Source organism: Punica granatum, chromosome 8 (assembly GCF_007655135.1).
Source record: "Punica granatum isolate Tunisia-2019 chromosome 8, ASM765513v2, whole genome shotgun sequence".
NCBI lineage: Eukaryota > Viridiplantae > Streptophyta > Magnoliopsida > Myrtales > Lythraceae > Punica > Punica granatum.
Genome location: NC_045134.1, coordinates 9,768,949 through 9,796,376, shown reverse-complemented (window position 1 = coordinate 9,796,376; position 27,428 = coordinate 9,768,949). Strand labels below are relative to the sequence as shown.

Here is a 27,428-nt window from a genome sequence, read left to right as displayed (position 1 = left end):
TGAGAATGCAATAAAAGCACCAATGAAGAGAATTCCTTCAGTAACAGAGACTCAATGGAACAATATTCAGAGAAGTCAGAAACAAAGGCAATTTATGTATTTACTCAGCAATTCTTAAGGGAGAATTGCAATCCTCACATCAGAACATTCACGGCAGAAGGGGATGAGAATTCAGAGAAGAAGGGGATGAAAATACAGAGAGAAAACTAGGAGATAAGGATAAGGAATATAGCTTAATAGATTGATACCCCTCACTACCATTCACCCCCTTATTATAACGGCTCACTCCTTACCCGTATATGCCAGCACATCCGTCTCTAACTAACACGGGCCCCAGATGAAATCATCAGACCTTCTAGAACGTATCCTCTGACGCGGGCTCTTCCTCTGTGCATTTTGCTGACCACCACTTTCATCTCTGTTGGCACTTGCTCCCTCATTCACAACAGGTAAGCATATTAACTTCATAAGGAGAAGAATTGTCAGGAAGAGGAGTATTAAATGCTCCATTCCCGCACGCTGCACGGGAATCGCCAGAGCATTATTTTTCACAATTTATTTGTCGAAAAGAGAAAATCAAATAGAAGAGGACAGGCTTAAATGAAACACTCGAGAAGCTAACTTGGAAGTTAAAATCACTTTGATTTTAATTTTAACTTTAACTCAATACACTACACAATAAAAATACATATTTCCCAAGTCAAAAATTTTAACTTTAACTTTAACTCAACACACTACACAACAAAAATACACATTTTTCAAGTCAAATTTATAATCTCAACTCATTTGATCTTTTTCACAATCAAATCAAAGTCACTTTAATTTTGAATCCAAACGCACCGTTAAGGAGAAACAGAGAATCCCTGTCCCAGTCACACATGTATTCCCTTGCTTGGAGGAAAAGCCACGGATTGGAATTATCGAGCGGCAAAGTCAAAGTCAACCCGAACCCGGGAATAAGCGTTCGTCGTCTCTGTTTTACTTGGCATTGAGCAGGGAAGAAAGGTATCGTGTCGTAAAGCTCAGAGCTTGGTATCGGCGAAGATGGCCGGAGTAGAGATGCTGCCGAGGGAGTACGGCTACGTGGCGCTGGTGCTCATCCTCTACTGCTTCCTCAACTTCTGGATGTCCTTTCAAGTTGGCAAGGCTCGCAAGAAGTAATCCTTCTTCCTCTCCCCCCCCCCCCTCTCTCTCTCTCTCTATCTCTTCAATACTCGTTTCTTGTTCCGGAACTTCTCCGAATTTGAATCCTGATGGGAGTTTGCCGAATTGGGTCAGGTACAAGGTTTTCTATCCCACCCTCTATGCCACCGAATCTGAGAACAAGGATGCGAAGCTCTTCAACTGCGTTCAGGTTTGACTCTGACAGAGACAGTCTCCCTAGAAGTAGAAATGACAAACCATATCTTGATTTGGTTTGTCCCATGAGCAGATTTCTAATTTCCCTGTCTGCGCGCGCGTGTGGGTGGGTGGGAAAGGGAGAGTTCTGGACAGAACCCTCGATTGCCCATCGCCCGCCCGCCAGCTGTTCGATAAAATGTCTTGCCAGCTTAAGTTAGAGGGAATAGGCCATAAGGCTTGACAATAAAGATTAGAAGTGTCGGAAGTTGGCATGCTGGGATTTGGAATCATAGACGCGGGCTTATATACTGTTAAAGAATGCAAGGGGATGCAATATGCTGGGTTTATTGTGTTGTATTGTTACGTTTTGCTGTGTTTTGATGAACAGAGAGGACACCAGAACTCGCTGGAGATGATGCCCACATTCTTCATGCTCATGATCCTCGGAGGCATCAGGCATCCCTGCATCTGCACTGGGCTCGGCTGCCTTTATATCGTGTCCCGCTTCTTCTACTTCAAGGGCTACTCGACTGGTGATCCGGAAAACCGCCTTAAGATTGGGTTGGTACCATTTGCAAGACGGTTCTTTCGGTTCTTTCTCTCAATAGGGTTCTTCTCATATGAATCCAACTGATGAGTTGCTGATGCTAATAGTGATATCTCTCTCTGTATTCAGGAAGTATGGATTCTTGGCATTGCTCGGACTTATGGGCTGTACCATCTCCTTTGGAATCAGCCTTCTTTGTGGATGAGCATCGGAGCCCGGAGAGGAAGCATTCGGTTTTCACTAGTCCGGCCTTTTGGTAATCTTGTTTCCATCTTGGATAATGTTTTTCGTCGCCCTTTTCCTTGGGAGTTTGCTTATGGTTTGGGGGTGAACTGAGAGTTAACATACTCTAGTTTGTAGAAGGCTTTGATCAAATAAGTGAAATCAGCACTTTTGTAACATTTCTGTTGTTTCTCTTCCTTTATTGCTGTGCTTCTCTTCCTTTATTGCTGTGCTATCCACACAAGGATCAACTGAAAATCGAATAGTCGTATAGCATGAGACCGTTTTACACAATAATTTCATTGCTTCACTTTTCTATTTATTCAGACCATACTTGTTAGGCATGAACCGAAAGGGATCGAATAGAATGGACTGTTTTATTCCTTTTTGTATGGTTGATTCCATTCGATTCCTTCAAATTCGTGCGTCCAAACATGCATTACAATGTGAAGTCAGGAAGGATTTGAGATTGCAACTCAAAGAAACTGACTCCGGGATACTTTTCTGTCGGCATTCTGTGCGGCGATTTTATTCTATTCAAATTCCATTTTCCTATATGATCATAGTATCGATTCATATTTTGATTTAAGGATTAACTCATCAACTGGGAGAAATGTATTCGCATCCATTCTTGGAAGATTTTACGGCCCCAAGTGTCAGGAAGCCAAGTCACGAAATGAGTTGCAGCTGGGAAATATAGAGCCGATACTTGGCTTGTGGTGATCTTTATCAAGAGATCATCTTGGCAAATGCTTATTCATTTGACAGGGAGAAACGAATGCTCCCCCTTGAACCGTGATGGAAACGGTAAGCAAGCAACTAAACGGTTAAAGTTGATTTTGGTGGGCATTATGGCTTCTTTTTCTTTTGGGCATAAATGATAAATAAGCAAATCTATTAAAAAGACACCTATCAAAAAAAAAAATCAATTAAAAGGACAAAGTCCGACGATGAAATTGATGACGAGGTTGGCAATTTGCAATTAGTCAGAGGGAAGAACTGAGAAGGCCATTAAATTGTTTTTGATTTAAATTTGCTCCCTAACAGTTATAGTGCAGTTCCTGAACCAGATGCACCCTATGATTCAATTTGTCTGAATTTAATCCTTGAAATTGGGGAAACCTTTTCATTTTCCCCCCAAATTCTAACATTACTAATTTTTTCGATTATTTTTCATTCATTCATGCGAGAGTTATGTGCTTTTGTAGGGGAATTAGAGGTTTAAATGTCACGACTACTTATAATAAGTGAAATTTGAAATTATGTTTATGAGACATGAACATGAAAGAGCACAACAGAAAATGAGCATAGATATGATGAGATGATAAGTTGCCGAATCCCGATCTCTTTGCATGACCCCGACGAGGTTGGAACCTGAGGAAAAGCTACCCCAATCAGGGGCTAATTCGGATTGTTTTCCAGCTTTTTGAGGATAAATTGGAGATGAGTCAAATTACGGGGGGCAAAGTGAAATTAGCACCTAATAAATTATCGATGAGCTGTGAAAATGAGAGGGATCAAAAGCGCGCAGGGCCAACCCCCACCCAACAAAGGCGGAGAAATCAACACTCACTCCCCTTCCTCGAACACATCGACTGTCCCTCCTCCTTTTTCTTCTTCCTCCTCTCTCCCTTCACATCTCCATCTCGACTTCTTATTCAAGCTCTCTCTCTCTTAATCAATCAAGCAATTCGGCACATTTCGGGGATTACGAGGTACGGTGTCCCAGCTCAATTTCTCAGAGATCTCATCACCTCCTTCTCTTTATCTCCATTCCTCTGAGAGAAAGAGCAAAAACGAAAATGCGGGTTGCTCCCTTTCTGTTCTGATATTGAGTTCTGCAGGTGCTATTGCATACAAGATGGAGGCGACAATGCCCATGAGCAAATCCGTCACTTCACGTCCTGTAAGTTCATCAAGAACTGCCCTTTTGGATTGTTTCCCGATTCTAACTGTCAGCAACTTCAAGTTCGCCATTAATGAGCCCAGCCCAGATCACCACTTTGTTGCTTGCTGTCATTTGGGATGCTTCAATTTGTTCAATGAGCTTGTAATTCTATCAGGAGTTGGGATTCCATCTTCTGTTACAATTCCTTGAAAAAAAGGGGAGAAAAAAACAGAGAGGAAAGGAAAAAGGTTGTTTTCATTGTTCTAGCTTACTTCAGGCTTCTCCCTTCTGTTCTGTTATCTGAGGATGAATATTGCTTTCAGTTGTTGCCGGGAGATTATTGACATTAGAAAGGATCCTTTTTCTTTTTTCGGGATAAGTAGAAAGGAAAAGTTTTTCCGTTAAATTTTGATGCTTGCTCTGATTACAATTGTTCCCTGAGAAAATTTACCCTTTTGCAGCATCTGTTCATGTCTCCCTCCTCCTTAGTTCTGATTTTGTACTGCAGGGTGTAATTGTGGGGCGGAACTTCGGGATTCGGAGTTCGCAATGTAGCTTTATGGTTGGAAGCAAGATTAACTTCCCAAGACAGAGGGCCCATGCCCTGCAAGTCAGTCATAAGTCTAAGAAAAGGGGTGGAGCTCTTAATGTAACTTGCCGTGCCGAAAAGATTCTGGTGGCGAACAGAGGGGAGATCGCTGTCCGCGTTATCCGAACTGCTCATGAATTGGGCATCCCTTGTGTGGCCGTTTACTCTACTATTGACAAAGATGCCCTTCATGTGAAATTGGCAGATGATTCAGTTTGCATTGGTGAAGCCCCAAGCAGCCAATCGTAAGTACTTTGCATTTTAATTTTCTTGCCGACTTTCCTCACTTTTGATTGTCATAAACTTTTCATCAAACACTTGCATGTATTCCTTGTTTAGAAGTATAAATTGCTGATATTAAGGTTTTTTTGTATCTCAACTATGAGCTGTGCAGTATCCTGTACTACAGATACATATTGACTAATCCATACGTAATTGTCATTTTGGAGCACATTAAAAGCAAAAGAGTTTGAGCTGAGATACACAGCTCTTTGGACAGAGCGATGCAGACAGCCATCAATCAATATGTGGCAAAAACCACGTCAAGAAATGTCAGAGAAAAGACGACTCCTATATGGCTTTTTAATTTTTATAACAAACCATTAATGTGTATTTTATTTTTTCCGTTAAACTGATGTTTTTTTACTCGCATGTATTGGCTTTAATGTAGTGGCATGAAAGAGTAGTAACTTAAGCATAATACTTGGACTCTCGGACATATATTTAAAGAGTATTAGTTATTACACCCAAATGTAAGATTGGTGTCAAATTATCTGGCCGCTAACAGCTATCTTTGGTGCATTAATGCGCCTTTTGCAGCTATCTATTGATTCCAAATGTTCTATCTGCCGCCATCAGCCGTGGATGTACCATGCTCCATCCTGGATATGGTTTCCTTGCTGAAAATGCAGTATTCGTGGAGATGTGCAGAGAGCATGGAATTAACTTTATAGGACCTAATGTGAGCAGCACTTGAATTTATGGGTTCCCTCTACTGCTCGATTTGTCAAATTTTTTTTGTGTTAGTTTAATAATTATAATTAAAGCAAATACACCTGTGTCATTAATCTACTAGAGTTTACTTTTCTTTAATTATGGTATGGTACAGGCAGCGGCATGTCGATAAATATTGCTGTTAGATTGAAAAGCTGATTTTGGTCCGTCAATTCCTTCTTCTAATCATAAAGTCGAACATCATTTTTCAGTTGTCAAGAGAGGGAAAAATAAAAAGTAAACTGGAGTCATCCGTTCTTTGTTAATTTCTTCTTTAGCTTCCCAGGAGTTCCTTTTTCTTTCAAATGAATAAGCAATCTGAGATCATGATGATTTACTTTATTCATATGCACAGCCTGACAGCATCCGTGTTATGGGTGACAAATCTACCGCTAGAGATACAATGAAGAATGCTGGTGTTCCAACTGTACCAGGAAGTGATGGACTATTGCAGGTGCTTTATTCTATAGCTAGTGCTGATTTCATAGTCAATTTTATGTTTATTTGATCAGCCCATATGCAATAATTATACTAATTAGCTTTTGGTGTAAATTCTACCACAGAGCACAGAGGAAGCAATCAGGCTTGCGAAGGAGATTGGTTTTCCTGTGATGATTAAGGTAAGACTGCTCCCAGGACATTATTGTGTACTGTCATTAGCATAATGTGACATTGCATTTTTATCATTATGGTATGTGCATATTTGCCGAAAATTTATTCCATGACTAAATTATTTGTAGCTGCTGTATTACCTTACCCTCTGTTCTGCCGTCTTAATAAAACCATGGCATAGTAGCTACTGACATAGCATATCCTAAGCTCTTGTTCTTATACACGGGCAATTTTTTAAATACAAGTTTTTGCTGGCCTGGAAATTTGATTTCCTGGTTACTCCCTAGTTAAAAGCATTTACTACAGTTTTAGAATAGTGAATGGACTTCATTTACTTCCAATGTGAATAGGTTCGATTGTGAAGGTTTTACTTCCAATGATGCACAGACTTCATTCCTTGGGCTGACGTTATATGTGATGTAGGCCACAGCTGGAGGTGGAGGACGAGGCATGCGTCTTGCTAAAGAGCCAGAAGAGTTCGTCAAGTTGTTACAGGTACATCTCTCCCTTTCATTTTCTGAGCTTACCCCTGTCAGCCTGGTTCACTTTCAATGAAGTTGATTGATTTGTTTAATTTTGGTTAAGAACTTAAAACTCATGTCTGTTCAGTGGATTCTCTTTGATTTTTGTGTATGCTTCACCATTACCTATTTTGTTGATGTAATGATTATAAAAGAGGACTTTCTTCGTGATACATAATATGATTTGTTTATCTATCTGCAGCAAGCCAAAAGCGAGGCTGCAGCAGCGTTTGGGAATGATGGAGTTTACTTGGAAAAATATATTCAGAATCCAAGACACATTGAATTCCAGGTAATTGTTGCTTTTAAGGCCTGAGAGAAAGAGATCATAATATGTAAACTTGGGGCAACTTCATAGAGAGTTCTGGGTTTCCTTTGGTCAACTTGTCATGTCACTCCATCTATTTGTGTAGTTTCTCCCTCAATGTCATAACTAGTGGATTGGTTCATACAAGTACCAGAGCTTGACTCTGACGTCATTCAGCGTTAGGGCTTTGACCTGCAATATTGCTTCCTTTCTGAGTTTTAAGAAGGCCGACAATTTCGGGATTTTTATGATTCTTTTTGAAACGATTGAATACATCTTGATAAAATCTTTGCTGTTGAATTTGATTACTAATATTGGCCAATTCTTATTCTTTCTCCTGCTTAATTCTGTGGTTTGAGGTAGCAAGCAATATCTATTTAATTAATTCATCGCTTGGCTCCACAGGTTCTTGCTGATAAATATGGCAATGTTGTTCACTTTGGAGAGCGTGACTGCAGCATCCAGGTATTATATGTTAGAGGAGATAACATTTAAAGTGATATGGCATGAAATATAAGTAGGGGACTAGAATATGTGCAGGAAACTGAATTAATTTAGTAGGGCAACAATTAGATGGTTTCTAAAGAATGATCTTATTTTACTTTTTTTGTGGGAACCCGAGGAATGGAATGTCAAAGAAAGGGGAAAAAAGGGATATGTGGTACTGCTTTTCTAGTTGCTTTAGGAGTAGTTTCATCAATGTACTGTCCTTCAGCATCATGCTATTAAATAGTCAATAGTATATGCAGAAGATCAACACCCTGTTTTCATTTAGTCATGGTGAAAGACTTGTCTATTGATAAATAACTTCTCGCTACAACTTTTCTGTTGATATATAACTTCTCAGTGTATGACTTTCTCTGCAGAGAAGGAACCAGAAACTGCTGGAAGAAGCTCCCTCTCCTGCATTAACCCCAGAGTTGAGGAAAGCCATGGGTGATGCAGCAGTTGCTGCAGCTGCATCTATAGGCTACATTGGAGTGGGAACAGTCGAGTTTCTTTTGGATGAGAGAGGTTCTTTCTATTTCATGGAAATGAACACTAGAATTCAGGTCAGACCAATTCTTAATATTCATAGGTGGCATTTTTATGATTCATCCTCATTAATGGTCTCAGAAAATGTCAAATTTATTGGTGGTGGTTTGTCCCCTTTCAGGTTGAGCACCCTGTGACGGAAATGATATCTTCTGTTGATCTGATTGAGGAGCAAATTCGTGTAGCCATGGGAGAGAAGCTCCGCTACAAGCAGGTATGGATTTGTCAATTCGTTGCTAATGCAGCATATGCATGAGAGATGTTATACTCAAAGAGCTCTTATATGTACAGGAAGATATTGTGCTCAGAGGACATTCAATCGAATGCCGTATCAATGCCGAAGATGCATTCAAAGGATTCCGTCCTGGGCCAGGTATGACTTTCTCGAAATTAGGCTACACATCTTCTGTAGGCATATGCTCATGAGAATTAAACCTTTTCTTTTGCTCCATGAGCTTCTTCAAAATATTTTGTATCTCATGCCAACTCTTGCTTCACTGGAAGACTCGCTCGCACTGTTGTCCATTTCACTTAATCAGTTTTGTTTTCATCCCACTGAAACCTGGTTTCAGCATTAGAATTCTTGCCCCTGCTTTACTTATTAGCATATGACAATGATTTTCCTGAACTTTCATATTTTGTTTGAATAACAGGTAGAATAACATCATATCTTCCTTCTGGGGGCCCATTTGTTAGAATGGACAGCCATGTCTATCCCGATTATGTTGTTCCTCCAAGCTATGATTCTCTTCTTGGAAAGGTTTGTCCGTCTTCTCCATCTGTTTTTTAGTTTTGGTGTCCGGTAAGGGTTAATAGTTGAGACCATTGCTGGCTTAGGAGACGTCTAAAGATATTCTCTAGGATATAGATTCAGAATATTTCCTTGCACCAGATGAAATTTATTAGGCCTTTCTCTTCCCATGGTTAATTACTGCTTTCTGGTGTCTTCAGATTATAATTATAGGGAACTCGTTTTGATGTAGTAAAGTTGGAAATTTGGCATGTTGTGTCTATTTTTAGCACTTTTGCTTTACGATTGCGTCGTTTGTTGTTTTAACTAAGGTCTATTACTGTAGCTTATTGTGTGGGCTCCGACAAGGGAAAAGGCAATTGAGCGCATGAAGAGGGCTCTTGATGACACCATCATAACCGGTAAATATACGATTTATTCAGCAGCTATGCTCATAATCTTGAAGTACAAAGCTGACTGTGCCCCATCTTATGGACTATGAATGGTCATCTGGGTCCTTTCATATTCCCTTTTCCAATAGCACTACATGAATTACATCTGACCTCTCTACATTTTGCTCTCTGTTATTCTGAATGTTCAATTAAATCGATTTTGATTCCGTCCTCATTTCTAATCATCTTTTCATCTCAGGGGTTCCCACAACCATTGAATACCACAAACTCATCCTCGACATTGAGGTAGGAAAATCTGTTAGTGCTAATAGAATCATCATTTATTCGTTTTTTCCCCCCTTCCAACCATGATCAATTGACTTTTCGACCTTTGCAGGACTTCAAAAATGGGAAAGTAGATACTGCTTTCATCCCGAAGCACGAGGAAGAGTTGAGGGAGGTAAGGCAAAAGAATTTAAATGACTGTTCACCCTTTCTTTACAACATTCAATTTCCAACCTTGACTTTGTTCATTTGGTTACTGCAGCCTCAGAAGATGGTGCTGTCAACTCCAAAGGAGCTAAGCAGTGCAACTGCTTAAATAAATTCTTGTCTCCTAATGATTCATCAGTCAGAATGCCCATTATAGCATAAGGATTCGTGTCAGTTTTCATGGCTAACAGTTAATTTTTGCTCATGATGTGTGTCGTTTTATTTGATTAGAATAAGTGCCAATTGATCTTTGTTAGTACCATATATTCAAAATCTCAGTCAAGGGTTTAGATAGGTTTCCTCTTATTGTTTTCGGTCTTGAGACAGTTTTTGGATACTTGAGCTTCTTTTTCAGATAAATTATTTGCCTTTTTCGGGTTTTAATTAACTTCCAGGGCAAGTCTGAGATAGTTTCTTGGCCATTGATGATAGTTGAGTTCTTTGTTATATCTGAATGGCGATGCTTCTATTGAGTGCCAATTTGGAAGTTTCTAATAGTAATATAGTAAAAAAAGAAAGTTGAGCATGGGAGCAAATGAGAATATCCTGAAAGTTTGGGGTATGCTTTTACATAATAGTGAAATAACGTGAGTTAGTTCAAGTGGTTTGGCACGTTTTATTATTAGAAAGTTGACTTAGTATTTTATATTTTATAATTTTTATGATTTTCTAAAAATAACAAAGATTTACGGAGTTTACATACCTTGCCGAAGTACTCCCCCTGAGCAACAGACCCAGGTGGTTGCTCCATATAAACTTCCTCTTCCAAGTCTCCGTGTAAAAAGACATTTTTGATGTCCAACTGGTGGAGCGACCAATGACGAACAGCTGCCAATGACAATAGTAGACCTACAGAAGCCACGTTGGCTACAGGAGAAAATGTATCTCCATAATCTAGTCTAGGAATCTGCGTATAGCCTTTGGCAACTAGATGAGCTTTCAATCTATCAATAGAACCACTTGGTGACATCTTCATAGTATACACCCATCGACAACCAACAATAGTCTTTCCAGGTGGCAAAGGTCCAAGTTCCCAAGTACCGTTGGCATGTAAAGCAGACATCTCATCTTCCATTGCTTCCCGCTAGTCAGGATGGAACAATGCCTCCCTAACGGATTGAGGAATAGAAACAGAATCCAAAGAGGAAAGAAAGGCGGTATAGGTAGGAGATAGACGACTATAAGTTATATAAAGGATAAGGATTGGCAGTAGAATGGGTACCTTTTCTCTGGGCAATAGGTAAATCTGGCTCAAGGAAGGACATCAATGGTGGATTCGAGGATGGAGGCACGACTGGAACAGAGATAGAGTCTTTTGGACTCGCAGGAGAGATTACTTGTACTCTCTCTACCGACTGTGATTCAACATGAGGTACCTTTTTTTTTTTGCGCTGATAAGTGATCAACTCACATGGTTCAGCTGTCTCAAGTATTTCAGGAGGAGTGGATGTGGATGGAACATTAGATGGGACAATTACATATGGAGAAGGGAGAGGCAGTGATTCAGAAACTAACTCAGATTGATTGGGAGACGCAGAAAAAAAAGGAGTGGACTCAAAGAAGGTGACATTAGCGATCACAAAATATCTGCGTTGTTCTAGAGAGTAGCATCTATATCCTTTTTGTCCTCGAGGATATCCCAAGAATACACACTTTAAAGAGCGAGGAGACAGTTTTGATGAACTGGGAGTAATTGGTGTACGAAACAAAGACACCCAAAAATACGTGGAGGCAAGGAATAGATTGCATCACGAGGAAACAAGTCTGAAAAAGGAATTTGACCATGAAGGACACTGGAAGGCATTCTATTAATCAAATAGCATGCAGTGAGAAGTGCATCACCCCAAAATTTGACTGGTACATTCATATGTATCAAGAGAGTGCGTAGGGTCTCAACAAGATGCATATTCTTTTGCTCAGCAACTCCATTTTGTTGTGGAGTATAAGTACAAGAAGACTGATTTATCATGGCTCGAGAGGACATATATGATTGAAATGAAGCTAAGAAATACTCTCTGGCATTATCACTACGAAGAGTACGAATTGAAACACCAAATTGTGTTTGGATTTCAGCACAAAAGGACACAAATGTGGAGTATAGATCAAAACGATTTTTCAGTAGATAAACCCATGTCATTCTTGAATAATCATCAATGAAGGTTACGAAATAAAGATAACCTTGACTTGAAGGAACTGGACAAGGACCCCAAATGCCTGAATGAACTAAAACAAAAGGTGCACTAGCACGTTTACTGACTCTACTTGGAAACTGGGCCCTAATATGTTTTCCAAGCTGACATGATTGACACTCTAATTGACTGACCTTGGACAAACTTGGAACCATTTGTTTTATATTAGCTAAAGATGGATGACCTAGGCGACTATGAATCTGCTCTGGAGATGCAGCAGCGGTGCAGGCAATAGGTACCTCAGAAGTTACTGGAGCAGATAGTCGGTAGAGGCCTTGAAACTCACGCCTCATTCCAATCGTTCCTCCTGTCCTCGAGTCCTGAATCATCACAGAGTCCGAGGTAAATGTTACAATGCAATTGAGGCTTTTGGTCAGTTTGCTAATAGATATTAAGTTACAGGGAAAATTAAGAAGATATAGGACGGAGGATAAGGAAATGAAAGCAGTAGGTTGAGCCGTTCCAAGACCACTTGCCGAAGCGATAGAACCATTAGCTAAAGTAATAGAGGGCAAAGAGCTAGCATTATGGAAGTGGGATAACAAATTAGAGTTAATATGATCGGATGCACCTGAGTCGAGAACCCACGTGCCAATTGGAGAGGATTTAGTGAGACATGCCACTGGCTGACCTGACTGTGCGAAGGAAACAACAGGAGGATGAGATGTTTGCTTTACTGCCTGGTTCTGAAGGAGACGAGTAAACTGAGCGTAGTCCTCTGCCGAAATAACCACAGAAGATGACAATCCAGTGGGTGTCCCTCTGTACGATGCAAAACTACTGTCAATGTCGACCGACACTTGCACCTGAGCAACATTTGTGACCTTAGGAGGAAATCCATGTAGTGAATAGCACTTTTCCTGACTATGACCGCGTCGCCCACAATAAGTGCACGTTGGGGGATTCCCCTGACCCTTTCCTCCTTCGGATGCTCGATGGCCCTTGTGAGAATAGGCAACACCGGCTGAACTAAAGGTTGCACTAGACAAGTTGGACTCGATAGCAAGTGCCGCCTTCTCCTCAACTGTACATGGGGTTTGCGAAACATCAGTCACTCGAATTAGCCGAGCAATCACATCGGCCAATGGAGGGATTGCCTCTCCACTAAGAATTTGACTTCTCACATGTTCATACTTGACTCCGAGACTCTGCAGGTAAATGATAGCTTTCATTTTGTCACGTTGATTCTGTTGTTCCTTGAGGTCAGCAGTGTAGGGCATGACCTCATCAAACTCGGTAAATAATCCTTGAAGTCGGGCCAAGTGTGTGTGCATATCTGTATCTAAAAGCTTCAACTGAAATAGATTAGAAAGTGCATCATACACCCGAGTAATATCACAGGTATACACCTCTTTCACACGCGTCCACACTGATTTACATGTCTTGTAAGGACGGAACATGGACATTAGAGATGGGTCAATGGACTGCCATAAAAGAGTGCACAGGTATGCATCAATTTAAATCCAAGTTGCCTTCTTCGAATCCTCAATTTTTGAAACATCTTTGGTGAGATGCTCCATGTGCCATTGACCCAAAAACCATAGCTCAACAGAAGCCTTCCAATCAGCGAAGGTTTTTCCATTTAACTTAACATTAGAAATTACAGGACTCCCATAGATTGGGGAGACACTCACAGTACTCATCGAGTTTGACATATTAACTAAAGACAAGAGGACTAAAGACAATAGAGACTGAAGCAGAGTCTGCAAGTAGCAAGCAGCAACGGAAGCAGAGATAAGCCAACAACCAGATAGGCGTCCAGATCAGCAACCAAATTGAAGCACAGAGACGAGACCAATACCTCTTGAGGCTGAAGTAGCGACTGGAAGCAGCTGGAGACAACGAGCAGCAATTGAAGCACAATGCGACAGGAGACTGGAAGTAGCGACTAGAGCACGCTGGAGTCAACGAGCAAGCACTGAAGCACGTTGCAACCAGACTGAAGTAGCGACTAGAAGCAGCTGGAGACAACGAGCAGCAACTGGAGGAAGCTGCGACTAGAGGAAGCTTCAGTCGGGACGCCTGGAGCAGCAACTGGAGGAGAAAGCCTCAACTGGGTTGACGATTCAAGTAGCAACAGAAGCGATTAGAATCGGAAGCTTGACTGGGTTGATGATTTTCCCAAACCCTAGTCTCTGATACCATGAGAACACAAAAATCGTAAGGAAAATCGTAAGTGGGATCAGCCACACTTTGTATTTTATATACTTCAGAGAGTTATTTATACAAAGAGTAAAAACTAAAGACTATTTACACTTAACTCCCTAATCTATTGAGTTCTATATATTCAACATATCTGAATGGCGATGCTTCTATTGAGTGCCAATTTGGAAGTTTCTAATAGTAATATAGTAAAAACAGAAAGTTGAGCATGGGAGCAAATGAGAATATCCTGAAAGTTTGGGGTCTGCTTTTACATAACAGTGAAATCACGTGAGTTAGTTCAAGTGATTTAACACGTTTTATTATTAGAAAGTTGACTTAGTATTTTATATTTTATAATTTTTATGATATTCTAAAAATAACAAAATGAAAATTATTAAAAAAAAGAGAGATCAGATTGTTGATCGGATTGCAAGGAAGAAGACCACCACTGCCACCGTTGAGAATGCTGGCGGGTTTTGTGCTCATCGACAACCTCGTCTGCGGTGGTGGTGGTCGGCCGATGAGCCACCATCGCCGAGATCTCCCACTCTTTTTGAAAAGAGAAGGAGTAGGAGATTGTGCTGCAATTATTCGTTGCCAATAAGTATCTATGCAAGCGAGGTTGCCGACGATTTTTGAGATCACCATTAACGTCGGTGTTTTCGCACTGCATCTCTCTCTCTTCTCTATCCCAAAAATCAAAATGGGACCCATTTGTAAATAACAAAAAGCTTACGGGTACCGTTTCAAATATTTAAGTAGCTTTGGAGTTACTTAATTATTAAGTATTTTTTTTACTGACTTATTAAATTAAGTCACTTTTTTTATTTTGTGTTATCAAACCAGTTTAATTCAATTAAGTGCTGAATATTTGATTTGAATACTTAATTGGAGTAATCAAACATACTTTTAATTTATAAAATGAAGAATGAACACCAAATTTTATTCCTTGAGGGGGCATTTGATTCAAGTATTGTTAGATTACATGAAAAGTGCAGATTACAGAAAAAATTTAATTATGGAATTACTTTCTCTGGATTGTAAGATGAAATATGAGATTGTCGTGAGGGTGATACAATAAGAAATATTTTTACAGAGGTAAGATGCTGCTCTCACGATTTTAATCTTGTTGTAAGATGAGAATTCCCCATGCTTCAAATGCAAAATCTTTACCGACTATGATTGTAAAGTTTTAACTCGAATGTGTGATTAGTATTATTAGTTTTGCGACCAAATGTAAAATACAATGTAAAGTTTTCCCGTAAATTTTACGCCCCTAAGTTCTTAAGCTAAATCTTTCACGGCTAGAAGAGAGTGACAACTTGCAAATGCTGTGTTTGGTTGCATGTAATGGGAATCCGATTACGTATGTAATTCCCTTTACGTCGCTTGTTTCCAACTGTAATCGTAATAACAATTAACGGATGGGGCTTCTGATATGTAAAAGAGGCTGAATAGCCATGCTCAACTCTCCCATGTGTAACCGGAATTACTAATACGTAATAAGAACTTAATTTACCAAAATTCCCTTAACTATTCATCGAATCTTCAAAACCCGCCACCTCCACCACTGCTCCCGGTTGCCATTGAGCTGGCAAGACCAGATCTGGTCTGGGTGAAGTCAGACCTGACCTCACAGAGTTAGATTTGAGTCGGGGGCTCACGGAGGGTTCAAGCCCTCGCCTAAGCAGAGACGGTTTGAGCTGTCACCCAAGCCCTCGATCTCCTCTTAATTATTTTATCATCTATTAGATTAGCTAAAATCCTACGAATTATGTATGCATTTTATCTTTACACTCCTGTGCAAGCCGTACCATGCTAGTGTCAAGCTTGGGCTTTCACTTGGGAGGAAATTGAGTTGTACTTAGAAGTATGTCGAGCATGATGACCCTGACTGAGCTACTTCCTCATCCAGCTCAATGCGGGTTCTGCTCTCATTCGCAAGTCGAGTCCGGCGCAGGCCTAGATATACTTTGCCGGGGGTTCACCCGGCTCGACATCATTCAGGGGGTGTACATGTGAACATTCACAAACTACTGGGACAAATTCGAGACAGTTAGAAACCTCGGGGCAGTCTCATTCTTGGCAGATGACGTGGCAAGAAATGGGCGACCCGACGACGGCGCGGAGGACAAAGTCCTTCTTCCTCTGACTGTGTGAGAAGAAGATATCGTTATCCAGTTCATGTCAGGGACAAACCAGCAATGGCCGCTTCATCTCTTTCGTCACTGCTGCTTCCTTCACTCCCACTCGGTAAACTCTCCTCTTTTAGCTCTGCCCTGCTCTGTATCTTCTCCTCTGATGATTAACCGAGCCGGAGCTTGTTGAACTTCCATAATCTGGGCGAAAAGAAGCCCTTTTTTTTATATTTTAAATAAGGTTCTGGGCCAGAGTTTGATCTGTTGGAGCAGCCTGCTCAATCCAACATCTCCTTTTATGGGAAGAATTTTTAGTACATTTTGTTTGATGGGTCTGCTTCAATAGGCAGCATTTCCATGATTCTCTTGAATTTTATCGTAGCAACAGCTTAAATGGTGTCATTTGCTGCAATCTTGAAGCTTCATTTTAGTTTACCCTGTTAATGTTGTCGTAGGTTGTAAGAGTAAAACGTTTAATGCCCATCTACATCAAGGAAATTCTGGAATCAGGTTTCAGCGCTCAACCTCAGAGACCGGAGTTTCGAGACAGACCGAAAACCGGAGGACCTCTAGGTTGGTTAATCGTCGGGATGCCATTGGTCTGATTTGTAGCGTTTCTGGCCTCTTAATGGGCACGCTGGGTACGAACGGGGCGGGTTTGCCACCGGAGCAGAAGCCGAGGCTGTGCGATGATACCTGCGAGAAAGAGCTTGAAAATGTATGGTGACGAGATCACATTGCCCCTCCTATTTCTCACATTTTGCCCTCAGTTCATAGGACTGCAAAATTGTGTTTTGAGTGATTGGAGCAAACCCCCTGCTTTCGAGGCTAATTAATTGCTCGACTTGAAGCTCTTCTAGTTATGTCCTTCGCCTGTGGTATATGTGCCTCGAGAGCTCATCATTATTCTCGCATTCTCCTGTAGGTTCTTGAGAATGTTCCATATCTTTACATAGTAAATGCTATCTGTTGGTTTTGTCCTGGAACGTCCTGAATTTCTTCTTCGTGATGAAGGTACCTATGGTGACCACAGAGTCAGGCTTGCAGTATAAAGATATCAAAGTCGGCAAGGGCCCGAGCCCACCAATTGGGTTCCAGGTCAGTAAGTCCTTCCTGTTTGGAAATTTTCGATTCTCTAACCTTTATATGTTAGGCATGACATTCTTATGCTGATCTTTCTGAGAATTTTAGGTTGCTGCTAATTATGTCGCAATGATTCCAAATGGACAAATATTTGACAGGTAAAATACTCATTACTCGAAACTCGATGGTGATATATATAGAGAATAATTTTCCCTTCTAATTCTGCAGCTCTCTAGAGAAAGGTCAACCGTATATATTCCGCGTCGGCTCTGGCCAGGTGCGCTTTTACGTCTCTCTTTTTTCTCTGATTTTTGAGGAACCTATGAGGTGAAGGGATAGGAAACCTGTTATTACATTTATCGGAGTATGAACATATGAAATCTTGTCAAAACATATGAAATCTTGTCAAAAAAAGAATATGAACCTATGTATGAAGTGAGTTTCAGTATATTCGATTTGATCTCCAGTCTTAGACTTCCATTCCCCATTTCACGATCTTCAGGGGACTATTGTGACCAAAAAAGAAAAGCTTCATAGCATTGTAATGCTAAATTCATCTATGCTGAAGGTTCCTTTTTCCCCTTCTTTGTCCCCGAAAAGCCCTTAAAAGATATGTGTGTGTGTGTGTGTGTGTGTTTCTGTGGGTGTGTCCGTGTGTATACATATATATTTCACTTATAACAAGTGTTAGTTTTCAACATGATAGGTTGTCAAAGGGCTTGACGAAGGGATCTTGACTATGAAGACCGGAGGAAAGCGCCGACTCTACATCCCAGGATCAGTAAGCTTCTAAGTCCTATATTCGATCTTTGGTTTTTAATTTTTTGTGATGCCCCAGTTGTTTCTACGTATCCAGCATCTCAAGTCCGCTTTTCCTGTCAATAAGTCTTGAATGTGAAGACTCGTGTACGACTAATTTCTAAATGTGCCTTCTGCTTGTTATTGTCATAGTTGGCGTTTCCAAAAGGTCTAACTTCAGCTCCGGGAAGGCCGAGAGTGGCTCCAAACAGCCCTGTTGTCTTCGACGTTAGCTTGGAATACATTCCTGGTCTCGAGCTTGATGAAGAATGAGGGGTCTTATCACATCAACAAACATACAAGATCAGGAAATCGTAACTAATTTCTTCCCACCTTGTGATGGCGTGACTTTCGTCAATTCGTTGATTCCATTTTTTTGGATAAAAGAAACATTCTCAGTGGTGATGGGGCTTAATCACGATATGATACTACCTATAGCTCAAAACAGAGATCATCTCCTTCTCTCTTTCGACTAGGCTCTGTCTGGAAACTTCCCCTGATCTCTCCCTTTCTTTTCCTTCCATTTCCCCAATCCTAACAGGGTCACACCATTTGCAAAGTTTAAGGTTCAATATAAGGTGAATCCTAACCAATAAGGGGTCGGTACCCTTAACACGGGTCATATCCATCAGCGCCAATGTGTTTCTGTAGTTTTCTTATGTGTTCCATCACAATAATGTTTAGATTCCTTGAGGTTGCCTCTTCATGAAACCCCATACTCCGTTTGGTTTCGCAATTGGATTTTAAAATTTTAACTCTAACTTTAACTCTACTCACTACACAATAAAAGTCAACTTCAAAAAGGTGGGGTCCATACATAAATTCACATACACCTTCATTATATTCAATTTAATTTTTAATATTAAATTCTCTCAACTATTCATTATTTTTTCACACTTTTTTATCATAATTCAACAAAACAATCATTATAACCCAATTAAAATCAAAACTCAATTCAACTCAACTCTAAAACTAAACACTCCACAAAATTCTAATTCGATTATCAACGTGGGTTGGTTCAAGCGGTTTGGTGCTTGTTTCGCTTATGTAAGGTCTCAAGTTCGAGTCATTGTGAATGTAAAAAATTCACGTTGAGAATGTTTTATCCCTCAGTGGGCTGACCCGGCTCGACTGAATTAGTCGGGGTCCAATTTGGCTTCTGGATATAAGTGTTTACACCAAAAAAAGAGAAGAAAAAGAAATCCTTACTCACTTAATGAAGCTTGAAATTTCAATTAAAACTTAAATAACTCTGAGTTCATAATGCCAATATATGAAAAATAAATCTGCCCAGTTTGCAAAATAAATTCGCGGGGCTTGGGGACAGCAAAATTCATAAGCAACATATCAAATTCATATGCAAAAGCAAAGCTATTGCCTATTTGCTTACAGGAAATTGGAGAAATCTATTATGTTTTCCTTTTCTGACCTCTTGATAAGTAAGAGAAAACAAGGGGAAATTGTTTCCCAATTGCAATTTTTTTTTGGAGAAATATATTTTGTTTTCCTTTTCTGACTTCTTGATAAGTAAAAGAAAACAAGGGGAAACTGTTTCCCAATTGCAGTGTCGGTTTTTTTTTTAGGAGAAATCTATTATGTTTTCCTTTTCTCGCCTCTTGATAGGTAAAAGAAAACAAGGGGAAACTGTTTTCCAATTGCAGTTCAAAGCCCCCAAATGTGTTGTACTATGCAACCACACCGGATTTTCTATCGAAAACGAAAAACTGGAAAACTTTCTCAAATTTCTTAGAAATGAGTTCTCGAATACAGACAAATCCTTCATTTCTTTTGCCCTTTCTGGGAAGGAAAACAGAAAAAGCTTCTCCAATTTTCCATGACCAAACAAAAGTTCTCTCTCTCTCTCTACCCCTATCATGCTAAAAAAGAAGAAGAAGATATAATTGGGGCTCACTTCTTGCCCCTTCTGGCTAGGAATGAAAAATGGTAAATATAAACTAATAATCCAAGGGAAACTTTTAAACCAAAAAAAAAAAAAAACCGAGAGAAACTTTTCTCAAGCAGCAGCAGCAACCTTTGTCAAAACCTGGAGGCTGCAGAAGTTTCTGACGTCACGAGGAGCTATTCAGCAAAGAAAAGAGGAGCTATTTGGATCCATTCTCGTATGTGCACTCGTCATTGTTCATTCGTGTTTCTCGACATTCTGGGCTACAGAATGCTTCCTCTCCCCTGCAGATGAGATGCTCAATATCAGTGTTTCTCGAATGCTAGTCAGAGTTTGAATTTTTTCTTTGTTTTAAATTATACGAGGCCAAGCCACTAAGAGAATAATCAAGGGCATATAAATTTACAACTCACTCTATGTCTTATACAGTCGGTTCTTAATTACTAAGAAGGATATATATATATATATATATATATATAACGAAAATGATGGAGTGGTTTATTATAGATATGAGTAAATTATATTATTAGCTACTTATAAGTTTTATTAACTTAATTTTCAATGTGCTGACATATTATTTCATCCTATAAGTGTTACTAATCCAAATTATTGATTACCCATTTAAATAATGAGTCGTTTTACAAAATAATGTTTTTTCCCCCAATAAAAGAAATGTTTTGGGTAGGTCTCCCAACAACATCAGTACTTAACTTGGAAATTTATATGCTACGAGCACGGTAAAACAAGAATACAAAACCATATCACGTAGCATGAACAAACAACCAAAAATATTGAAACGAAATGTGATGAAGAAATTATTAGATGAATTTAAACCACTAGATCGCATATGAACTATGTGGCACACTATGGGACCCATTGACTTGTTCTGTGATCTGTGCACTACAATCTATACATACATATACAAAGTTGTATCCCACATAATTAATAGGGTTAGAAATGTAATTTTTTAATTAGTATAAGGTTATAAAGGTACATCTATAGGTACATATATAGTTAATTGTTAATATATATAAGTGCAATAAATAGTGTCTTAATTATATATATATAATTAATTCACATTAACAAAATATAAAATAAAATAAATATATTTTAAGTGCATTACATAGTAGGGTAATTATAAAAAATATATACAATTGAATTACATTAACAAAATATAAAAAGAATAAATAAATAATAAAATGAATATATATGTTATGGAAGTATATATACAAATATATTTTCTAAAATTATATATATAAATACATATATATACATGAAAATCTAATTTGATTATTATTTCTAGTAAACACTAACAAAATATAATATATATATATATATTTATTTATTTTTAAATGCATTACATAATAGGGTAATTATAGATATACTTACAATTAATTCACATTAATAAAATATAAAATCAATAAAAAATAAAATGAATATATATGTTTCGGAAGTAAATATACATATATATATATATAAATAAATATATATACGAAAATCTACTTTGGTAATTATTTTTAATACTATCTATATATAAGTGATTGATATTTGTTTAGATATATGAAAATTTTCTATGTCTGTTAGTTTATTTAAATTTTCTATATTATCGAAAAGTAATGCAATTTTTTCACTATACATAGTTCTACAGGATACTATAATAATTATAATTAAAATAAGTTAAAAGGAGTTCATTTTAGAGTTAACTCTTCTCATAATAGAATTCATATAATTATCACAGGAATTAAAATTACATATAGTTAAAAAGATAAATGTATAAATTAATAATATGAAATGTATCCATTTATTAATTTTCAGAATACTCAAAGGACTTTTTGGATAAAATGCTACAATTTAATTTATGGAAATTATGAAAATTGAAAAGAAATTTTTATTCTAATCTCATACATCCTTCTTCTTTTATGTCTACAGCACAAACACTTACACATCTTATCAAATATATTGTTGATAATAAAAAAGTAGAATTGCTTAGGCCTATTTTTCACCAAATGAAATAGAATTCAATAAAAATACACATGAAAACATTCCCATCCAATGTACGGGCCAAAAAACTAGTAATTTAGGACGGCAAATCGGGTAAATACGAGAGATGGAAAATCATTTAATTGGTACCTAGAAATTAATGACAGGAAAGGAACTTCATTGACTTCCTCCTTTCCTATTGTGGGCCAAAACAGCTTAGATTTTGGCTCATCTGACATCAAACTTTCAAATCAACTTCCCATAAATGGAAAATTTTCAATTTACGAGATTTGATACATGCTTGGTTTTTACACAAAACCCTGAACTTGATTATTAATGTCATAATTTCTCAATTAGAAACCACAACTAAGGTTTTATCCCAAGTACAGTTGTTAAACATTTAAGGAAATAACAACCTTCATCAACGTAACGTTCCCGATAAAATAAAAAAAAAATTTAACATAGATGAGACTGTTGATGCTATACAATGGACTTACTTATGACTTGTATCATGTTTTATTAGCGGGCCGTTATTACCGTTTTGTATATGTAGATATTCCTACTAAAAAATGATTACATGCTGCTGTCATATCGGTTATTTTTTTGGCGTTCCTACCTACCCTTAGTAATTTCCTTAAAATCATGAAGATAACTAAAATTTACATATACATATATATCATACCAGACAAATATTGATATCAATAAATCCAGCCAAAAAGATAAATTGATGGTGAAAACATTTGAAATTGATTAGGTTATACTGAATTCGATGACTATTCTTTCAATTCAACAAAATAAAATAAAATAAATCACAAAGCATTGTTGGTTTCAATGCATATATATACCTGTACATGAAAATGTCCATCCCATGAAGCTGTTTCTTGCAGAGACGACAGCAGCCAAGGAAATAGGCCGACGACTGTGGCCCTATTCCTATTTCATGCTTCAGTTCCTCCACGATCTTTTTTATGGCAAAAATAGACTGGCCATGATCGGTAGCGGCATTGTCATTGACCTCGAAGACTTGATCATCATAATAGACCCTCTTCCTCACGGTGTCATTCCCGAGATGAGTGATCACACAAGTATAGCTCTCACTGAGTGGGTCCGCTTCCCTAGTCCTCCTCTTCGAGGTCTCTGAGAGCATAGGTGGTAGGAAAATATTTTTCTTTGCGGGATTAGTAGGACCCAGTTCCTGATGAGGCATTGTAGCGATTATGGCAAGCCCAACGACGTCCGGGTCAAAGAAGACTGGTCTCGAGGATTTGGAGGGCTTCGGGGATTTCTTGGGTGCCTGCAATGGCCTCTGGAAGGATGTGAAGAGGGAGAGGCTGAGTGAGGGCTTTCTCTTCTTCCCCAGCAGCATCTCCATCCGTTCCTGAGCTCTCGAAGGGAAAAGGATCGAATTTATCAATCCGACTTTACCTGAGAAGGGCCAAACAAAGCTATTCCTTTGTCCATTAAACATTGGATTCGAAAGACAAAAATAAAAAATAAAAAATTCGGAAGAACAATGGAGTGAAGAGAGAGAACCTTTTGTAGGCCGTCTGGTCTTAAAATAAATGGGAGAGGTTCTAAGAAGGCGATTGGGTAATATAAAGTTCGTGCCCTGTAGGTATTGGCGCTTGTCTTTCACTAGTACGAGGTGGTCTTTTTCTAATTTCAAAACGGTCCCCGTTGTTTCGGTTTATTACGTAATGACCATAGAAAACATACATTGCCACCGCTTAGGGTTCTTTGCCTCTATCTCTCTTTTTCTAGCTAGTTAGGAGCCTAGGATGATTTGGTTTGTCATTCGGATATAATCAGCCCATGTTTTGAAATGCCAATGACCACTGTTACGGGCTCCTGGGATCTTTTCTTTTTTTCCTTTTGCTGAGTGAGGAGAGTGGAGAGAATGAAGAATATTCAAGGAGTTGCCGTTCAATCGGGGAAGGAAATAATATGTTGATGTATAGGGCTAAACGAAGAAAGAGGTTGAGTTAAAAACATTAATTCCGGTGAGCAATATATTTTTAAACCTTTTAGCTCTATCTCTTTTCAGCTCTAGCTCAAGAAATATAGTCGAATTGCTTTATTTGATCAGTTTTAAGTTATAGGTTATAACGAACCAATCCACTTGTACGCTTGAGAACTATGGAATTAGGCAACTCATCGCTTTCAGTAATGTTAATACAAGAGTTTCTTTTTATGATGGTGAAGTGAAAATAACTACTTTAGTCGAACTGATATAGTAAGCATATAACGAATATGATCCACTTAGTTAATTCATTTGGGTTATTTTCTAAATCTAATGATAAGAAATTCGAAAATGGTCTAGATTGCAAGATACCAGGCCATTTTAGCATTACCGACAAGCTAGAATGGTCAAGGTGAGCTTCAGAAGCTATTAGGGATCGTGCATGAAATTTCAATTGTGAGTGATGTCATATCAAATTTAGTGAAAGTATGGGGTGATATTTGAAAATTAGTATTTCCTGCTTATATGTAATTATTATTTTATAACTGTACTTTCATGGCGTACAGTAATAAGCAATATAGTGAAAATTAGTAACTAACTCATATGTGTGGTTAATGCTCCTTGCTGTATATGGAAGGACTCAGCTATCAACTTTTAAATAATTTATAACTATCAAGAGAGAAGTAATAATATTTTAAAAAAATATATGGGAGAAATTAACCTAGCTCATTCTTCCTATATATACTGTACCTCTAGCTGGACATTAATTCGAATATATTATTGAATACAGATCATACGTGTGTACATATATGCTGTAGTTCTTTAGACCATCAAAAGAACCAAAAAAGGTATTTCTCCATAGACATGTACGTTTATCAAACTGGTCGAGGCTCAATTAAGTTTTATGGCGCTCTGTTTGCAGGATGGCTCATTAAAAATTTTCGACTTTTCATATTCATTTGTACAGGATTCCACTACAAAGTAATACTCAAGAGAATTATGTTTAATTAGGTCATATTTGCAGATTATATAAGTAAAAGTTAATTGGAATGATATCGGAGACAATGATGGGAGAGATAGGAATGCGAATTGAAGACTCCAAGACAAGATTAATTTGAACTTAGGACCTTGTAGTCCTGATTTTTGATATAAGATATCATAAGATCTGTCCGAGATATTTGGTATGCTTGGTGTAGTTTTACTTCTTCTTGACAAAGCTTTTTCTTATCATAACAAGTAATTTCTGACCTTTTTTCCGTTGAATATAATATTAATGTCTATGCTTCATTAAAGACTTATTTTTTAACTTTTGGACATATTGTCTTGCATTCATCTGAATCCGTAAAATCTCCGTAATTAGCTTATGGTTTCATGGGTACTTTGCTCGACTATCTATCTATCTATCTATCTATCTATCTATCTATCTATCTATTTAGATATACATATATACCAATTGGTACCAATGTGGGGTGATTCAAGCGGTTTCGCGTTTGTTCCCATTAAGTAAGGTCTTGAGTTCGAGTCTTATAAAAAGAGAAAATCCATGCTATGAGAACTTTACCATCTTAATAAGCCGACCGGGCTCAACTGTATTAGTTGGAGCTCAATTGGGTTTTCGGATACCGGGATTCATATACCGAAAAGAAAAAAAAAATTGGCTGGCTTACTATATAAAGAATAGATTTGCTACTCTTGATGATAGAGTTGCCTTATGGGCTTTGGGAGCTGATACACAATGCTGTCTTTGTGGGGAGGAAGATGAGAGTCGTGATCACTTATTCTTCTCAAAAGACCGTACTAGCTGATTGGGGTGTTGATATATCATTTCAGTGTTGGTCTGTCTCTGCTTTAGGATAGCAGGCGCAGACGTTTTTGTATTGTGTTTGGGCGTTGGCCTTGGCCATTGTTGAGACTTGAGTGTGATCTCTCAGTGGGTTGTTTTGTAGTGCCATTTTTCATAATTAATAGAGGAGCTTCGCTGATTGATAAAAAGAACAATGACATTTGTAAGTTTTTTTTTTCCTTTTCTCTCTCTATTAACGTAGACAAATAAAAAATCTCAACTCGCTAGAATTTTAGGTTGCTGCTAATTATGTCGCAATGATTCCAAATGGACAAATATTTGACAGGTAAAATACTCATTATTCGAAACTCGATGGTGATATATATAGAGAATAATTTTCCCTTCTAATCCGGCAGCTCTCTAGGGAAAGGTCAACCATATATATTCCGCGTCGGCTCTGGCCAAGTGCGCTTTTACGGCTCTCTTTTTTCTATCTGATTTTTGAGGAACCTATGAGGTGAAGGGATAGGAAACCTGTTGTTACATTTATCGGAGTATGAACATATGAAATCTTGTCAAGAAAAGAATATGAACCAATGTATGAAGTGAGTTTCAGTATTTTCAATGTGATCTCCAGTCTTAGACTTCCATTCCCCATTTCACGATCTTCAGGGGACTATTGTGGCCAAAAAAGAAAAGCTTCATAGCATTGTAATGCTAAATTCATCTATGCTGAAGGTTCCATTTTTCCCTTCTTTGTCTCCGAAAAGCCCTTAAAAGATATGTGTGTGTGTATCTGTGTGTTTCTGAGTGTGTGTCTGTGTGTGTACATATATATTTCACTTATAACAAGTGTTAGTTTTCAATATGATAGGTTATCAAAGAGCTTGATGAAGGGATCTTGACTATGAAGACCGGAGGAAAGCGCCGACTCTACATCCGAGGATCAGTAAGCTTCTAAGTCCTATATTCGATCTTCGGTTTTTAATTTTTTGTTACGCCCCAATTGTTTCCACGTATCCAGCATCTCAAGTCCGCTTTTCCTGTCAGTAAGTCTTGAATGTGAAGACTCGTGTACGACTAATTTTCTAAATGTGCCTTCTGCTTGTTATTGTCATAGTTGGCGTTTCCAAAAGGTCTAACTTCAGCTCCGGGAAGGCCTAGAGTGGCTCCAAACAGCCCTGTTGTCTTCGACGTTAGCTTGGAATACATTCCTGGTCTCGAGCTTGATGAAGAATGAGGAGTCTTATCGCATCAACAAACATACAAGATCAGGAAATCGTAACTAATTTCTTCCCACCTTGTGATGGCGTGACTTTCGTCAATTCGTTGATTCCATTTTTTTTGTATAAAAGAAGCATTCTCAGTGGTGATGGGGCTTAATCATGGTATGATACTCACTATAGCTCAAAACAGAGATCATCTCCTTTTCTCTCTTTCGACTAGGCTCTGTCAGAAAATTTGGAGAAGAGTTCTTGACAAGTTATTCGAAGAGATGTAGAAGATTGACAAAATGAATTCTTATGCTAGCGGTTCATACGATCCTCTCTTGAAGTTTGCTTTGCATGCACACATTTTGTGTTGAAAGCGAGGAATGAAAAGCTCCATGCAGATACTTCTACAGCTGACATAGTCTGGGGTTCTATCGGGAAGACAATGCAAGGAAGAATCATGGGAATCCAGGATGTGCACAACAAGGCAATTAGAGATTTCCAAAAGTCCGTACTAGCTGGTTGGGGTGTTGATATATCATGTCACTGTTGTTTTGTCTCTACTTTAG

The 27,428-nt window shown here is 38.5% G+C and overlaps 5 protein-coding genes across 6 annotated transcripts; 4 read left to right on the top strand and 1 right to left on the bottom strand.

The window, feature by feature from the left end:
- Nucleotides 1-881: 881 nt before the first annotated feature.
- On the top strand, nt 882-2,330 carry LOC116186981 (microsomal glutathione S-transferase 3). Its single transcript, XM_031515545.1, has 4 exons — nt 882-1,157; nt 1,279-1,354; nt 1,730-1,902; nt 2,018-2,330. Exons 1-4 carry the CDS (start codon nt 1,045-1,047, stop codon nt 2,091-2,093), a joined length of 438 nt encoding a protein of 145 aa, XP_031371405.1. The 5' UTR covers nt 882-1,044; the 3' UTR covers nt 2,094-2,330.
- A 1,313-nt stretch (nt 2,331-3,643) lies between these two features.
- LOC116189205 (biotin carboxylase 2, chloroplastic) lies at nt 3,644-10,116 on the top strand. Of its 2 annotated transcripts, none has more exons than XM_031518766.1 (17): nt 3,644-3,825; nt 3,955-4,016; nt 4,507-4,832; nt 5,407-5,548; nt 5,936-6,034; nt 6,144-6,200; nt 6,616-6,687; nt 6,916-7,005; nt 7,426-7,485; nt 7,887-8,072; nt 8,177-8,269; nt 8,347-8,428; nt 8,709-8,815; nt 9,132-9,207; nt 9,437-9,483; nt 9,575-9,637; nt 9,725-10,116. In XM_031518766.1, the coding sequence occupies exons 2-17, from the start codon at nt 3,972-3,974 to the stop codon at nt 9,776-9,778; spliced, it is 1,599 nt and encodes a 532-aa protein (XP_031374626.1). In that variant the 5' UTR covers nt 3,644-3,825; nt 3,955-3,971; the 3' UTR covers nt 9,779-10,116. The 2 variants fall into 2 exon arrangements, with proteins under 2 accessions (XP_031374626.1, XP_031374627.1); XM_031518767.1 differs by having other exon boundaries at nt 3,645-3,825; nt 3,972-4,016.
- Nucleotides 10,117-16,098: 5,982 nt separating this feature from the next.
- LOC116187026 (peptidyl-prolyl cis-trans isomerase FKBP16-3, chloroplastic-like) lies at nt 16,099-18,581 on the top strand. Its single transcript, XM_031515601.1, has 8 exons — nt 16,099-16,256; nt 16,597-16,864; nt 16,993-17,062; nt 17,156-17,239; nt 17,333-17,382; nt 17,453-17,501; nt 17,931-18,005; nt 18,176-18,581. The coding sequence occupies exons 1-8, from the start codon at nt 16,208-16,210 to the stop codon at nt 18,293-18,295; spliced, it is 765 nt and encodes a 254-aa protein (XP_031371461.1). The 5' UTR covers nt 16,099-16,207; the 3' UTR covers nt 18,296-18,581.
- On the bottom strand, nt 18,451-23,277 carry LOC116188718 (FCS-Like Zinc finger 12-like). Its single transcript, XM_031518202.1, has 2 exons — nt 22,751-23,277; nt 18,451-18,556 (listed from the first exon to the last, which is right to left on the bottom strand). Exons 1-2 carry the CDS (start codon nt 23,275-23,277, stop codon nt 18,451-18,453), a joined length of 633 nt encoding a protein of 210 aa, XP_031374062.1.
- Nucleotides 23,278-25,560: 2,283 nt separating this feature from the next.
- On the top strand, nt 25,561-26,993 carry LOC116188717 (peptidyl-prolyl cis-trans isomerase FKBP16-3, chloroplastic-like). Its single transcript, XM_031518201.1, has 5 exons — nt 25,561-25,659; nt 25,945-25,994; nt 26,065-26,113; nt 26,523-26,597; nt 26,769-26,993. The coding sequence occupies exons 1-5, from the start codon at nt 25,561-25,563 to the stop codon at nt 26,886-26,888; spliced, it is 393 nt and encodes a 130-aa protein (XP_031374061.1). The 3' UTR covers nt 26,889-26,993.
- Nucleotides 26,994-27,428: the final 435 nt, after the last annotated feature.

What these genes read in the sequence shown, in the direction of transcription:
- LOC116186981 (XM_031515545.1), top strand. Translation starts at nt 1,045, where the DNA reads ATGGCCGGAGTAGAGATGCTGCCGAGGGAGTACGGCTACGTGGCGCTG. An exon ending in AGCTCTTCAACTGCGTTCAG is followed by an intron (nt 1,355 to 1,729) that starts GTTTGACTCTGA and finishes TTTGATGAACAG; the next exon opens with AGAGGACACCAGAACTCGCT. An exon ending in GAAAACCGCCTTAAGATTGG is followed by an intron (nt 1,903 to 2,017) that starts GTTGGTACCATT and finishes CTCTGTATTCAG; the next exon opens with GAAGTATGGATTCTTGGCAT.
- LOC116189205 (XM_031518766.1), top strand. Translation starts at nt 3,972, where the DNA reads ATGGAGGCGACAATGCCCATGAGCAAATCCGTCACTTCACGTCCT. An exon ending in AGTTCGTCAAGTTGTTACAG is followed by an intron (nt 6,688 to 6,915) that starts GTACATCTCTCC and finishes ATCTATCTGCAG; the next exon opens with CAAGCCAAAAGCGAGGCTGC. An exon ending in AGCGTGACTGCAGCATCCAG is followed by an intron (nt 7,486 to 7,886) that starts GTATTATATGTT and finishes CTTTCTCTGCAG; the next exon opens with AGAAGGAACCAGAAACTGCT.
- LOC116187026 (XM_031515601.1), top strand. Translation starts at nt 16,208, where the DNA reads ATGGCCGCTTCATCTCTTTCGTCACTGCTGCTTCCTTCACTCCCACTC. An exon ending in GCTTCCTTCACTCCCACTCG is followed by an intron (nt 16,257 to 16,596) that starts GTAAACTCTCCT and finishes ATGTTGTCGTAG; the next exon opens with GTTGTAAGAGTAAAACGTTT. An exon ending in CATTATTCTCGCATTCTCCT is followed by an intron (nt 17,063 to 17,155) that starts GTAGGTTCTTGA and finishes TTCGTGATGAAG; the next exon opens with GTACCTATGGTGACCACAGA.
- LOC116188718 (XM_031518202.1), bottom strand. Translation starts at nt 23,277, where the DNA reads ATGGAGATGCTGCTGGGGAAGAAGAGAAAGCCCTCACTCAGCCTCTCC. An exon ending in ATGGACATTTTCATGTACAG is followed by an intron (nt 18,557 to 22,750) that starts GTATATATATGC and finishes TGACCCTGTTAG; the next exon opens with GATTGGGGAAATGGAAGGAA.
- LOC116188717 (XM_031518201.1), top strand. Translation starts at nt 25,561, where the DNA reads ATGATAGAGTTGCCTTATGGGCTTTGGGAGCTGATACACAATGCTGTC. An exon ending in TCCGCGTCGGCTCTGGCCAA is followed by an intron (nt 26,114 to 26,522) that starts GTGCGCTTTTAC and finishes TCAATATGATAG; the next exon opens with GTTATCAAAGAGCTTGATGA. An exon ending in GACTCTACATCCGAGGATCA is followed by an intron (nt 26,598 to 26,768) that starts GTAAGCTTCTAA and finishes TTATTGTCATAG; the next exon opens with TTGGCGTTTCCAAAAGGTCT.